This window comes from Esox lucius, chromosome 10 (assembly GCF_011004845.1).
Source record: "Esox lucius isolate fEsoLuc1 chromosome 10, fEsoLuc1.pri, whole genome shotgun sequence".
Classification (NCBI taxonomy): Eukaryota; Metazoa; Chordata; class Actinopteri; order Esociformes; family Esocidae; genus Esox; species Esox lucius.
The window spans coordinates 7869069-7882978 of NC_047578.1; the positions used below are offsets into that span (position 1 = coordinate 7869069).

At 41.4% G+C, this 13910-nt stretch overlaps 1 protein-coding gene across 6 annotated transcripts in view; it reads right to left on the reverse strand.

Annotated features, from left to right (window-relative positions):
* phf14 (PHD finger protein 14) overlaps positions 1-13910 on the reverse strand; it is a 95016-nt gene that overhangs the window by 65481 nt on the left and 15625 nt on the right. For all 6 annotated transcript variants that reach the window (XM_010873181.5, XM_029122682.2, XM_029122681.2 and 3 more), the window contains exons 6-8: positions 4259-4418; positions 2056-2167; positions 678-815 (exon numbers count right to left, since the gene is read on the reverse strand). In XM_010873181.5, coding sequence (XP_010871483.3) covers positions 678-815; positions 2056-2167; positions 4259-4418 — 410 coding nt within the window. The remainder of the gene's footprint in view (positions 1-677; positions 816-2055; positions 2168-4258; positions 4419-13910) is intronic.

Sequence of the window (13910 nt, forward strand, 5' to 3'; positions counted from 1 at the left end):
TGTTCAACCAATCTCTTTTCGGCACTGTTGAACCAATCCCTCTTTAGCAGCTTTCAACCAATCCCTCTTCAGGACTGTTCAACCAATCCCTCTTCAGCACTGTTCAACCAATCCTTCTTCAGCACTGTTCAACCAATCCCTCTTCAGCACTGTTCAACCAATCCCTCTTCAGCACTGTTCCACCAATCTCTTTGTTTGACTAATCTGCCCATGAAAAAACTAATTGAGTCTTGACAATCATCCACCTGCTTATTTGCAAGACTGAATCAAGTTCTCTTATGACATAGTTCCCTGAATCAATGTCCAGAGACGAGCCCAATGGAAACACTAAGGCAAGAACAGAGACTAACAATTCAGGGTAGAAACCCCACAAATATGACTGAGTTAAACTGTTCTGCATGGAGGAAGGGGCCTGAATTCCCCCCCAGTGAAGTGAAAGACTGATTACCAATTACAGGAAGCATTTGGTCACATTCATTGCAGCTAAACAGCACATCAACAAGTCATTAATGGTTCAATTTTCTTTATTTTATAAATAAAATCTGCATAATTTAGTTTTTCGGTCCACTCGGTTTCTACAAGGTTTTTGTTGAAGATCTTATTCAGTGTGAAACATGAAAAGAAAAACTTGAACCATTCCCAACAGGATATCACAGCGTCGTATCTTTGTTTCTCACCTCCTCGGCTGCCGCCTCAGAAAGAAGCCCCTCCCTCTGAGCACAGGTCACATGGAAGTAGGATCGGCACATGCCGGCATCACAGCTGATACACACGCCTGTCCGGGCAAACCGGGCGTCCTCGCAGAAACTGCACTCCTGGACAAAAAGAAAGCAAAAACCTAGGTCAAAAACCCCACTTATAAACAAAGGCTTAAGAAATGAATGGGGAGCTCAGAAACTTGCACTTCTGGACAAAAGAAAACACAGGAGTTCAAAAGTTCAGCTCTGCCAAAGGAAGGAGGTAACCACTTAGAGAAACTTGCAAATACCTTAATTATTCTTCGCAAATTTAAAATAATGCCCATTTTACATCTGCAATTTCTTTTCACAGCATGAATAGGCACTCGAATCACAGCAAAAAGCCTTTTCAAGTGCTTCTATAAGTAATTTTCCTCAACAAAAAGGAATCTTCTTTTGAGGTTTTCGCTAAAATAAATTTCAGAGTGACTTCACACTGATGGATCACTTTGTTTAATTGGATGTAAAGTGATGGACAGTAACCAGTCAGACTTGAGTCACTACATCACGGTCTTTATGTTCTGTCATAAACGGCACTAAATCATCAGAAGACTACGTATCGTCTGTTATGACCAAAACATGGAGTCCAAAACTTAAAAACACATTCCTCAGTCTACCACTGATAAAGCAGGTCTGAAGTCAAATGGAAGTAATTAGTAATTATACTATGATATCGTCACATGATTTCAGTGGCTTCAAGTCATTCTAAAGTATTAGGAACAGCAGTAATTTTCAGTAACTCACAGAAAAATTCAATGGCTGTGAAGTCTGTTCTTACACGTCCTACGTTAGCTGCTTTTTAAGGCAGCATTTGAATTGAAAGCATTATTGGCATTCTTACATTGACTACGCAAGAAATAATTAACTCAGGGCCCTGGTCCCATTGATTTATTCATAGGTGCTCTCTGAGGGAAAGAAATGCCGCTCTGTGGAGTGTTAGTGTCACATCCAAGTCAGATTATTTTCCAGAGAAAGCAGAGCCCTCGTTGACTATCTGATTACTTACTGATTTAGTTTCACACTGTTTACACTGTCCTGTGGTAATGCTCCCGGCTCCGTGGACATGTCAGGCTGCTGACAAGGATTCAATGTCCCTAACCTGCACCATTATGTCTCCTCTTCACATGTCTCCCTATGATTCCATCTTTCACTAAAAGCCTTAAAAAATACGTATTATAAATGTTTACTGAGAGCGAGTGTCCTTAAAAAAACGTATTATAAATGTTTACTGAGAGCGAGTGTCCTTAAAAAAAAATTAAGAAAAAGGAAACAGAAAATAAACATTGTAATGTTGTCATTTGATCTGATTAGCACTTGCCTTGGCTCCGTATTTGGAGTAGTTCATCTCTGTGAGAGTCACCGGACGTAGTTTATCAATGTCCCCAAACGCCACTCCCGGGACATACAGGGCACAGACCACATGGACCCACCTACACATCAGAAGAAACTTCAAGACATCAGCAAATGGCCCATTTGAAAGATGTCCCCAAATTACCAACGAAAGCAGAGATCATATCTTTGAAATTGATGTTAGCAAATTACACCCAGGCGTACAAGTATAGGTGTGCCAAAAAGCACAATTATATTAGCTACTTTGAAATCAGAAAAAACTAGATTTTAAAACTTCACTCGGATAATTAACAGAACGATTCCCCTTAAACACTTAAACTGCTTTTAAATCTTCAGTAGTTGATTTTGGCAGTGCAAGCCCCGGTCTCTGACTGGGCTGTGGTTAGGTGAGACACCATTTCAAATGCCGACTTTGGGGAGGAGAATTCGAAGTCCAATATAAAGATATTCATCTCCAGCAAGCAAGCGAGCGCTCCACAGTTTAATTTGCTGTGTTTTTCATGCTCTAGTGAAGTAGTAAATTCGGGAGCAGGCTGGCTGAGGAGCACTATCAGCGATAACGTGGCTGGAGTCTCCACGCTTCACATAGCACACTCTTTCTCTCTCGCTCTCTCTCTTCTCCATTTCTTCCCATATCTTTCTCTCCTTCTTTCATCTCCCTATTCCCTACACTTCTGTCCTCAGTTCTCCCCTGCATTTCTCTCTGTCACTCTTTCTCTCCCTTTCTCAGAATTCTCTTTTTTTCCCCTCTAACCACCGTCTGTACGTCCTCGCATGCTAAATGCACAAACTAAATGGGGTCTTTAGGTTGCCTATCCTAAATGGTGATTATTTAATTTTAACAACATATTTTCCCTTCCATAATCATCATACAGAATTGTATTTACAGCCCTCTTGAAACAGCTGGTGATTTGGGAGAGTAACCCTTCCTCAAAGGCAAAGGGATCTGCACCAAGCTATTCTGCTTCTTTTCCAGTTTTTTTACACTGCTCTTCCAATTGAGAAGTGGGTCAACACATGTGATGGTGTGCTCACTCACCTGACAACAGGTCAAGCAACCATAAGAATAAAGCTGAAAACCCTTTTTCCAATAGTGTCTAGGTCTTTACAGGTCCAAAAACTTGCATCCATTCCAAAATGAACCCACATCCTTGCCACCTGCATAACTAAAAACAGGAGGCCCATTTTGAACAGACCGGATATCAAACACATTAATTAAAAAATTCTGCACTGAAAAAGATGAACACTCAACATGTTGCATCCAGAGCCATAGACCTATTAGCAAAAGTGGTTAAATGATCAGCATTGTTGGCTACATGTAAGTTATATGTCCTTAAAAATGATCTAAACAGAGCTTGCTAGACAAAGTAATATATCAGCAAGTCCTGTTACAGACACATGATCATCACAGTCTTTGCTAGATCTTGTTGACATTCGCAGCAATATTTTGTCAATTTCCATCCACAATAAGGAGACATTTGAACTGAAACAGGGCCTTCTCCAAAAAAGGCTAGAGTCTTTGAATCAACACATGACTTAGTAGATAGCAAGATGTCAAGTGGACCGGCATTTAGTTGTCATCTGGATTGGGACCAGGTTGGGACAGAAACTTGATTTGGCAGTCAAGCTGCAGAGCAGGGAAATCTATGTTGACAACCAGCTGAAAAACTCTGAATGGGTTCCACTAACGCCTCTCATTAGATATGAGCTCATCTCGCTCTGGCTAGTAGATTCTCTTTGGTTCAAGTTGACCTCTACTGGGGAAGAGGGATAGCCTACCTGTTCATTGTTGTCCTCACAAAAATGCTGCTCCACTTTTTGATAACCAGATTCCAGTTCTCATTACCTCAGAAATGTAATTAACGAAGGACCGGTCCATTTGGGTCTAGTCATTGAATACAATAAAACTCAGCATACCTGAGACCGTCATAATTACGTCAGATCTAAACCATAAAGAAAAGTACAAATCTCAGACCCGGACGGATCCTGGTAAAATCTTGTAATTTCGGGTCTGGTGGACACTTGAAAACCTCTACTATATTTAGGGAATTCCTGTAACACGTAATCACGAATAGTAGTGTGTTCGAGTCAAATCAAAGTGTTCATAATTAATCAAATAAAATGCTTACAAACACCAACATGTAATACTGGTGGAAAAAGTCAAAACCCACCTCCCTGCATCTGTCTCTTTGAAGATCCCGTCCTGATTGGGGCAGAGCTCACAGCTGGGCATGACTCCATTCTTGCAGGCGTCGCAGAACCACGGTTCAGTGGAGTTCTCAGAGGCGGAGCTCATGATCGAGTCACTCTCCCCATCCACTCCGTAGCAACCTAGAAGACACACAGGAAGTAATTTGAATTGTCAAAGCAGAGTTTAACAGTTCAGAAGGCTAGCAATTGGCTAATGTCTACCAATCGCTTTGACCTTAGCTGCTAGCATTCACTGACGTTGGAACGGATGATGAAGGGCAGGCGTGTAAGTAACATATTGTACACACACTGTGGTCTACCGATGGAGAGATGAAAACGCCATAGAGAATGTATACTTGGCTATTCACATTGCGTTGTTCACTTGCTTGGTCGTACCTCATGTGAGTTGCGATTTAAACAGGGTTAGGGTTGGCAATAGCTAGCGACGACAATTACGACTCTGGAGTCAAGAATTAAGCAATAAGTAGAAGAGGAAGACATTCTCCTACAGACACAAATCTTATTGGCTTTGTTACCTTGGCAACATCATGCCCTAAAGGGGCATCTGAAAATATTTCTCATCTGTGATATTCTGGTTAAAAGTCTGTGGAGCAATAACACATTGTAGAGCAAAAAACTCGTTGTTTTTTAATAACCATTACAGAGCATAATCATTTTAAAAGTATAGTATGGTATTTTGGCAACCAAGCTTTATTTTTTCATCAGATGTTAGCTGTTCCCATAAACATTGCACTAGTTAGCCATTGCACTAAGAGTAACTTCATTCAACCTTCCTGATGTAACACACAAAACCCTTTCAACAAGTTCACCTTACTCTGGGGAAGACAAAAGGCCTCATTACCCAAAATCCTTAAGAATCAGTGTGAAGATGGCCCACCATTGAGAATGCTACAGACAGTGCGCTGACAAGCATATAACACTGTGTAACTTAAAGTACAGTTTACTTGTTTTCACATTTCCAGAAAGCTCTCTGTCAATATTTTGTTCCAGCATTCTAATGGGGAACATTCAATCAAATTATTGCCTAAGACTAGACAAGAGCGAGGAGCCATATGCCACAAGCAAAGCATGTTAATGTTGTCTTCCTAATTTTCCAGGTTTGCCAAAACAATTACATTTGATGATGTGGTTTCTATGACTGCTATTACACTGGCCAAACGTGCTCTGTGCTACCAATGAGGGCAGCAATCAGTCTCCCTGCCTTTCATTGGAGAGATAACACACTCATTCCTAATTCAGTCAAGCAGCCTCCAGGCTCACTGAGCTACGGGAAATGTCTCGCAAATGAAACGCTCAATGTTCTAAATGCTTGTCATTCTGGACTACACGGAGGAGTCAGTTGACCCACCAATGGAAAACATTCAACATCTTTAACCAGGCAGCAATGTTTATGTCTGTATGCACTTCTCTCTCACATAGCCAGTCCACCATTAAACCATCATGGTGAATAATTAGAATCGACTGTATTGGCTTAAAACATGTACACATGCCCAGAGTTTTACCTTGTATGCTGGTAGAGCTGGGAGTGGACAACATACAGGAAGATGACCTAAGCAGGTCATATTGGAAAGAAAAGAAGAAAAACGTCAAGGTACCAATCAAAGAACAAAATATTAGAAATTACACTGCCTGTGGAAATTCAGCCTATTTCAGCTAGAGAGCACTGAACGCCATGTTCATCAGCGTCAATCATTAAGGGGGTGATTTAACCGTATCCTGCCAGTTTATTGATGACCAGATCTTTTGCTTCAATTTGAGAGGGAGTTTGAATTGCATCAATCAGCTCAGGACTGCATCAATTAAAGCAGCAATATGTGGAACACACATGTGGAAGCAAGGCAAACTGCAGCAACACCAGTTTTGATCGGAGGCAATGATCACGTTTCCTAGTAGAGGACAGCAAAGTGGCAGTATTTGACTAAAATGTATTCGACAATTCAGGATATGCTTTTATTATGCACTCCAAAAACGTTGTGCTGAAGAAATGTTTAGAAACACGATCATTCCACTTCTACTGCAAATATATTATGGACATGTTCTTATATTTCAATACAAACATTTTACATACGACTTTCAGCAGCGATTATTTCAATAGGGCACTTAGGACACAGCCACAGCTTTATTCTGAACCCCAAGCAAAAATAACTGTCTTATATTCAACCTCAACTTCCGTCTCCATTCTCCCTCCATGTTGTGTGTTCAAGGCCATGAGGCTCAGTCCCCAGGTGCTCCGTTCAAGGTTATTTTCCTTTTACCAAAAGGAATTAGTGGAAATTCTGCTGGCAACAGTCAGGCTCTTAATAGCGATTGGTGCTTTGAACCACGGAAACAGGGAGCTGTGAACGATCACCACGCTGGTTTTACCAACTTATGGCTGAACAGTCGCCGCAAATCTCCGATGTTCCTTTTGAACCTAGATACAAAGCTGGAAGCGCTAAGCCACAGGGTGCTGGCTAATGTGAGCTAAGCTGACCAAAAGTGATGACTATGGGATAGCTTCATAATCCTCCATGTGAAGATTATCCTTGTCAGAAATGACGAGCTTGGCAGTTAAAGACGGTAGTGGGGGGCTAGGGTATACTAAATCAAGTAGAAGAAGAACAAGAAGAGAAAAGAAGAGCACAAACACGAACAAATGCTCAATAAATAACTTTCACTGTAACTGTATTAAACTGGTCCTCAGCAGCTGAAACAATAAGGAAGCATACATCATGCCTATGTTTCTGTAAAAAAAAAAAAAAAAGATATCCATGATTTTTGAGAACAACTTGTTTGAACCCATTTTTGGAGGCACTGGTGTTTGTTTAGTTTTGTTTACATACGCATATAAACAACATGTTATATGGGATTCTGATTGGGTGCATACAATAAACCAAGCTCATGAGGCATTTATAGGTCATATTCTTCAACAATCAAAGCATAAATATCATGAAAGGTGCTTTTTTCTTGCTTAAAGAACGAGTAGTGAAGGAGAGGCCTGCCTTGGTACATGGTCCTACTGAGAGGAGAGGCGGCATTGTTAACACATGAGGTGTTAACATACTACAGAAGCGTTGAGTGCATGTGTACGAGAGAGCACGTGCGCATGTTTCCGTGTCATCACGTTCTAATATGAAGCTGAAGTGGGAGAACGTGTTGAAGAGCTTCTCTCCATTCCGGCATCAAAGGAAAAGCAATGGGCACACCTCTTACAGGTGAGAAAACCATCAGTTTTCTTGATAGCACACGGATATGTTCCCGTTTCCATGTAGGCAGCCCTGTCATACTAATCATCACTAACGTGGTGTCCATCGCTCCCCACCTCACCCGCAAGACCTGCTGTCTGATCCTCGAACCTCAGTTCGCGCCACACTATGAACCTAAAAGAATACTATATATATATGTATTTTTTTAAATGGCGAAAATATACACTAAGCATATAGCCCATAGGCAATGCATGAGCCACGTTTTACAGTTCACCAATAAATCTGAGGTGAAAAAAGCAGGCTATTTCAAATAGTAACCGTAACAGTGTCATCTTAACCATAGAATTCCAGCACACGGGCATTAGTATAAGGAGACGCAGTGGGGTTGATAAGTCAGAATGAGAGGATTCACACCACCAGAGCATGAAAGAAACAAAAAGAAACAACAACTTCGTCTCCGCTGTCTTCCAGTAGCCCACTGCATCCAATTCAGACCAGGTCAAAGAGATTACTAGTGCAATAGCTACAGTAAATTTAGCCAGCATGTGTCCAGGCAGGTTAGAAGGTCAAGTATTGGTGGGCATCTCTGGTAGGATAGGGGTAGTTTTCATTAGAAGAACAGTGCCCAAGGAGTGCCCAGGGAAGTATGAAATGATTATTTAGTGCTACAGCCCGCCCCTCAAATCAAAATCAAACACGTTTTCCACGTTTTGTCCAGCTTATCGTGGCCGTCTGCCTGGCAGCAGGGGAGCATGCGGCTGTGACAGGAAATACAAAACAAACACTGACCTCCATGTTGGAATTTGATTAGGGCGTGATTGCATCAGACAATGGAATGTAACACCTACTTGGTGGCTGCTCAACGATCCAAAGAAGGCCCGTTTCATCACAACCGTCGACCAATTAACGACGGTGCTGCTGAACAAGTGAAGCCACACATCGTGGTACATAACCGTCGCGGCACAGAGCTATTGCTAGCTAATATGATTAGACTGTCATTCTATTAGACTTCAACTAATGAAAAGGTTTAATTATTTGGCTAAGTCCTCTTTCAATGAGATCGGGTGAATCTGAATACAGTTACAGCCTCCATTACAAAGGGTAGAGAGACTAATCATTTAAATGTATCTTAACATTTTCTTTTACATAAATATTACTGGTTACATTATATATGTCTTGATTTCAGCCTTTAAAAATCAACAAAAGCTACATGTTTTGGGCAGTGTGATTAAACACAACACTAAAGCAGGCAGTGTCAGAGTTTAAGCCTAGGCCTCTGTATTGTCTGATCCTTGTTAACATATTTACATTGCCTGTAAATATTAAACTTTTATCTTGTTGTTTTGAGAAATTGTGCTTACAATTGTAAGAAAATAAAAAGCATAGTATTTCTGATTAAGCTCTCATAAGGAATGATCTAACTTTTAATCTATTCCTAGGTTACACATAACCTCATTGAACCAAGACAACAAATCAGCAATACTTACTGAACCATGGGGGTACTAAACAGCTCCGCCCTTAAATGAAAATGTAACTCAATTATTTTTTATCTGTGCTGCTTCAGAGTGACCTGTTCTATGACTACTCCACATTTATATTTCAAATAGATCTCACAAATCAATATTCAATTTTTTTGGGCCATTTGGACTCAACCTAGTTAAATAAAGAAATAAAATACAAAAATAAGTCTACATAAAAAATAAATGTATGAGAACAGGGATTTCTACATGCAGTTCAATAACTACTTGTATGTGTACACACACACACACACACACACACACACACACACACACACACACACACACACACACACACACACAGTATATAAAACAACTCAAAATGAATGTTTTCATCATACTCTGTGGTTGTCTGTCAAAAGATTTATCTTCTCCAACCAAAAACAGAAAGCCAATAGTAACCAGTCGTCACGATGCATGCTATTTACGCTTTTAGCTAAGTTTAATTACATTTCTCTATGAACGTTAAAACTTTTCATTCCAAGATTATGTGGACCTATTCAAAAGCACCCATATGAACAGAGGCAGCATGCAAAACAGGGCATCAAAGAGATAACATGGAGATAAACCGACACAGGTGTTCTCAGATGGATGAGAAGTAAACACAACTGATGGCTTTCTTCCTTAAAGTCAGCAGCACTGCAGTAAAACCCCAAAAGACAGAGTGTGGTCTCTCAAAAACGCTAAACGTTTCTATTCCTTTTTAAAAAACAATGCAATCATTCCCATGGCCAACAAACCATAGAATGAATCATTTTCTAGTTATGAGGGAAGAAAAAGCACAATACTTTTTTTCACGCTTAATAGCGTTTTGTATTTCAATTAGATTTTCTAAACCTGTTTTGAAAGGAAGATGGAGAGAGAGAGAGAGAGAGAGAGAGGACTAATTTAAAAATAAAATATAATTCAATGTTGTCACCTGAGAAAGGCCTGATAATGAATTACAACATAATTTAAAAAACAAACTGTCAATAAGCACCTTCACAATGCCTCGTGTTCTCCTATGTGTTCCATTCATTCACTGACCTGCACTTCTCATCCTCAGATACACAGGATATAACACAAAGTACCAGCTTAGGACTTTATGCACTTGTTAAAGGCCCACTGCGATATTTACTATTCATTTGGAAGTGAACAGGCCACATCAGTACTGGTCCACAATTCTGCGGAATCATATGTACAATCCTCAAGCCTCTTACCTTGGGGCTCGAACAAACCGAGTGGCAAAGCATTTTAGATCTTTTTCAATTAAGGGGTGGATTTAAGCACCATTCAGTGGCTTTGGGAGGTGCCCTTGGAGCATTACAGTCCTTTCAGTGGCTTCGGGAGGTGCCCTTGGAGCATTACAGTCCTTTCAGTGGCTTCGGGAGGTGCCCTTGGAGCATTAAGGCTCTTGCGGTCACTTGAAACAGCAGGAGGCGAAACACATTTTTTAACCTTGAGCTGAGCTAGGCTCTTGACCCATATTAATGAGAGAACACCCCTGGTGCAGAACAGGAGAGATAATATGGAGAACCTACAGAAGGCTGCATGCCCTGGTACCACACAGCCATGGATGAGGGCGCGGGTCCGCTAAGCACTTAGCACCTTATGCGCCATGGAGCCCCTGGTGGAGCGGTAACGTCCCGGCCCTGCAGCTGGCAGCGTACCGCGACACCAGGATTCCTGCTTGTGAATTAGCCCAGGGGGCCCCACGGACGGCGGTAGAATAGGCCAGCAGTAAATCGAGTATTGCCGTCTTGCCTCATTGTGCCCGGTGACCCCTTGTGGCGGCTTGGGAGCTTGGAGGGCTGGAGAGTACGTCCTTTCCGGCACGTGTGGATCCAGATACAGACTAGCCGGTCGAACAAGCAGCATGTGTTTTTCCGAAGACCCATACCTTGGTATCGACTGTTCTATGTCCACGGACAGTGGCCGCAGGGAAGCTGGGTCTTAGAAAAACAGGATAAACGTGGCAGATGAATTACAAGAGCGGGTACAGACTAATAAAAATGCTCCATCTCAGATAGTACAAATGATGAGCTCCTCACAGTTCTGCAACGGACGTGGCTAATTAATCAATAACCAGTGGAAGTTAAGGCATCGTACCACCTTTCATAGACAGGCATACACTGTGACGCCCATGTACAGAGAAGGGGGATGGTTGGAAGGAAAGCTAAGATGTGATCTGTGCCTGCGTTAATTCTGTAGCTGACATACAGCACGCCAAGGCCACTGCCAGTGTCAAAGAGACAGGCCAGCAGCAGCTGCAGTATGACACACCAGACCAGTTAGAGGAACAAGACCAGTTAGAGGAACAAATGGACATCTAACATGGACCTCAGTCTATAACTGTATAGAATTCTATTATTTTGATAAAGCTGTGATTTCTAGGCTCAAACTCAGTCCTCTACTAACCAGGCCAAGGAAGTTCAACACACTTTTTAATTAATTTGAATGGCCAAACGTGATGTCCATTGCAACAACAACAACAAATCTCCAAAATGTATTTTTTCTACTGAATATGCATTTAAACAAATAAGCCCAAACTGCAGAGTCTAAATTAATTGAGTACATTTGGGAAAATAATTAACTTTACGTTCCAGAACTCGTTAGTGCCTGAGTGAAATCAATAGCAAAAGGAATTAATTGGTGGTAGAATAAGCCCACGTCCCCAATGGCAACCTATTTCCAATATAGTGTATGTCTGCTATGTAGGAAATAGGGGGCCATTAGTGATGCAGCCTAGGCCTATTAATGAAAATGTGATGTTCTTTATTAAGGGAGAACATTTTAACAACCACGCTGCTTTAAAATGACACTGGATACCATTATAGTGCTGAGACCAAAAAGTGCAGACATAAAAAAGTGATAGAAAAACAACAGCCAATTCCATGTCTTCTCTACTAAAAAGCTATAATTAGTACTAAGGAAGTCCAGAAGACATAAAGCAGATTGAGAAAAAGAGAGAGAGTGCATCAGAGTCTCTGTAATGGCGCTGCAGTTAATGATGTCAGTCATAATTCAATACACACATCTGAGCACTCTCTCAACCCACAAATAACACTACATCAATAAAGGGATTCAAATACCGCAGAGACGCTTAAGGGCAACAAAAAGAACCTTCTCATGCACAGGCTGGTCATAACAGCAGACACGGAGCAGTACCTAACCAGCTGTCTTGATCTGGTCTTAAGTAGGTCTGCAATCTGAAAATCACCTACAGGAAGTTTTCTTCTTTTTTTGTGTCTGGTACCTCTGTTCCATGAAACTAAATAACGACTAATTTCTACTTCCCTCCATACAATACTCCATCACTTCTAAGTAGATTTATATTAGGTGTTATTTTAAAATGTTAAAAGAATAATTGGATAGTTCTCCACCCCCTTTAGCAAGTGCAGATGTAACTAATCAACTTTTAAACCACATACCAAGATAAATGGCCACCACCTGTGTTAAATTGTAATGATTCATATGATTTCAGGATAAATTTAACAGTTTCTGTAAGTTTCTTCTGTTGGAAGGTGAATTGCAAAGCAAACTCTCAACCATGGGAACCAAGGAGAATTTCAATTGTTAATAACTAAGAAGTGCCCAAGACCCTGCCCTGATAAGGGTCTAACTCCAAACTAGATGAATAAGAAAGTAGTTGACTAATCAGAGAGGCTACCAAAAAACCAGTGACAACAGAGCTACATGCTTCTATAAACAACACTGGTCAGGTGCATCGGAAAACAATATTCTAAATACTACAAATCGGATTTGTTTGGTAAGGTGGTAAGAAGGAAGTCATTATGCAAGAATCCAGAAGAAAACAAAGGAGGTTCTGTAGGTTTTCCCACTTACAAAGCATCTAGAAGTCAAATTTGTATCATAGGTACTCTTCAACTGTGAGTGACGGAATCTAAAACAAAAATCCAGAAAATCACATTGTATGATTTTTAAGTAATTCATTTGCATTTTATTGCATGAAATAAGTATTTGATACATCATTAAAGCAGAACTTAATATTTGGTACAGAAACCTTTGCTTGTAATTACAGAGTTCATACGTTTCCTGTAGTTCTTGACCAGGTTTGCACAAACTGCAGCAGGGATTTTGGATCACTCCTCCATACAGACCTTCTCCAGATCCTTCAGGTTTTGGGGCTGTCGCTGGGCAACACGGCCTTTCAGCTCCCTCCAAAGATTTTCTATTGGGTTCAGGTCTGGAGACTGGCTAGCCCACTCCAGGACCTTGAGATGCTTCTTACGGAGCCACTCCTTAGTTGCCCTGGCTGTGTGTCTCAGGTTGTTGTCATGCTGGAAGACCCAGCCACGACCCATCTTCAATGCTCTTACTGAGGGAAGGAGGTTGTTGGCCAAGATCTCACGATACATGGCCCTATCCATCCTCCCCTCAACACAGTGCAGTCGTCCTGTCACCTTTGCAGAAAAGCATCCCCAAAGAATGATGTTTCCACCTCCATGCTTCACGGTTGGGATGATGTTCTTGGGGTTGTACTCATCTTCTTCTTCCTCCAAACACGGGGAGTGGAGTTTAGACCAAAAAGCCCTATTTTTGTCTCATCAGACCACATGACCTTCACCCATTTCTCCTCTGGATCATGCAGATGGTCATTGGCAAACTTCAGACGGGCTTGGACATGCACTGGCTTGAGCAGGGGGACCTTGCGTGTGCTGCAGGATTTTAATCCATGACGGCGTAGTATATTACTAATGGTTTTCTTTGAGACTGTGGTCCCAGCTCTCTTCAGGTCATTGACCAGGTCCTGCCGTGTAGTTCTGGGCAGATCCCTAACCTTCCTCATGATCATTGATGCCCCACAAGGTGAGATCTTGTATGGAGCCTGAGACCGAGGGAGATTGACCGTCATCTTGAACTTCTTCCATTTTCTAATAATTGTGCCAACAGTTGTTGCCTTCTCACCA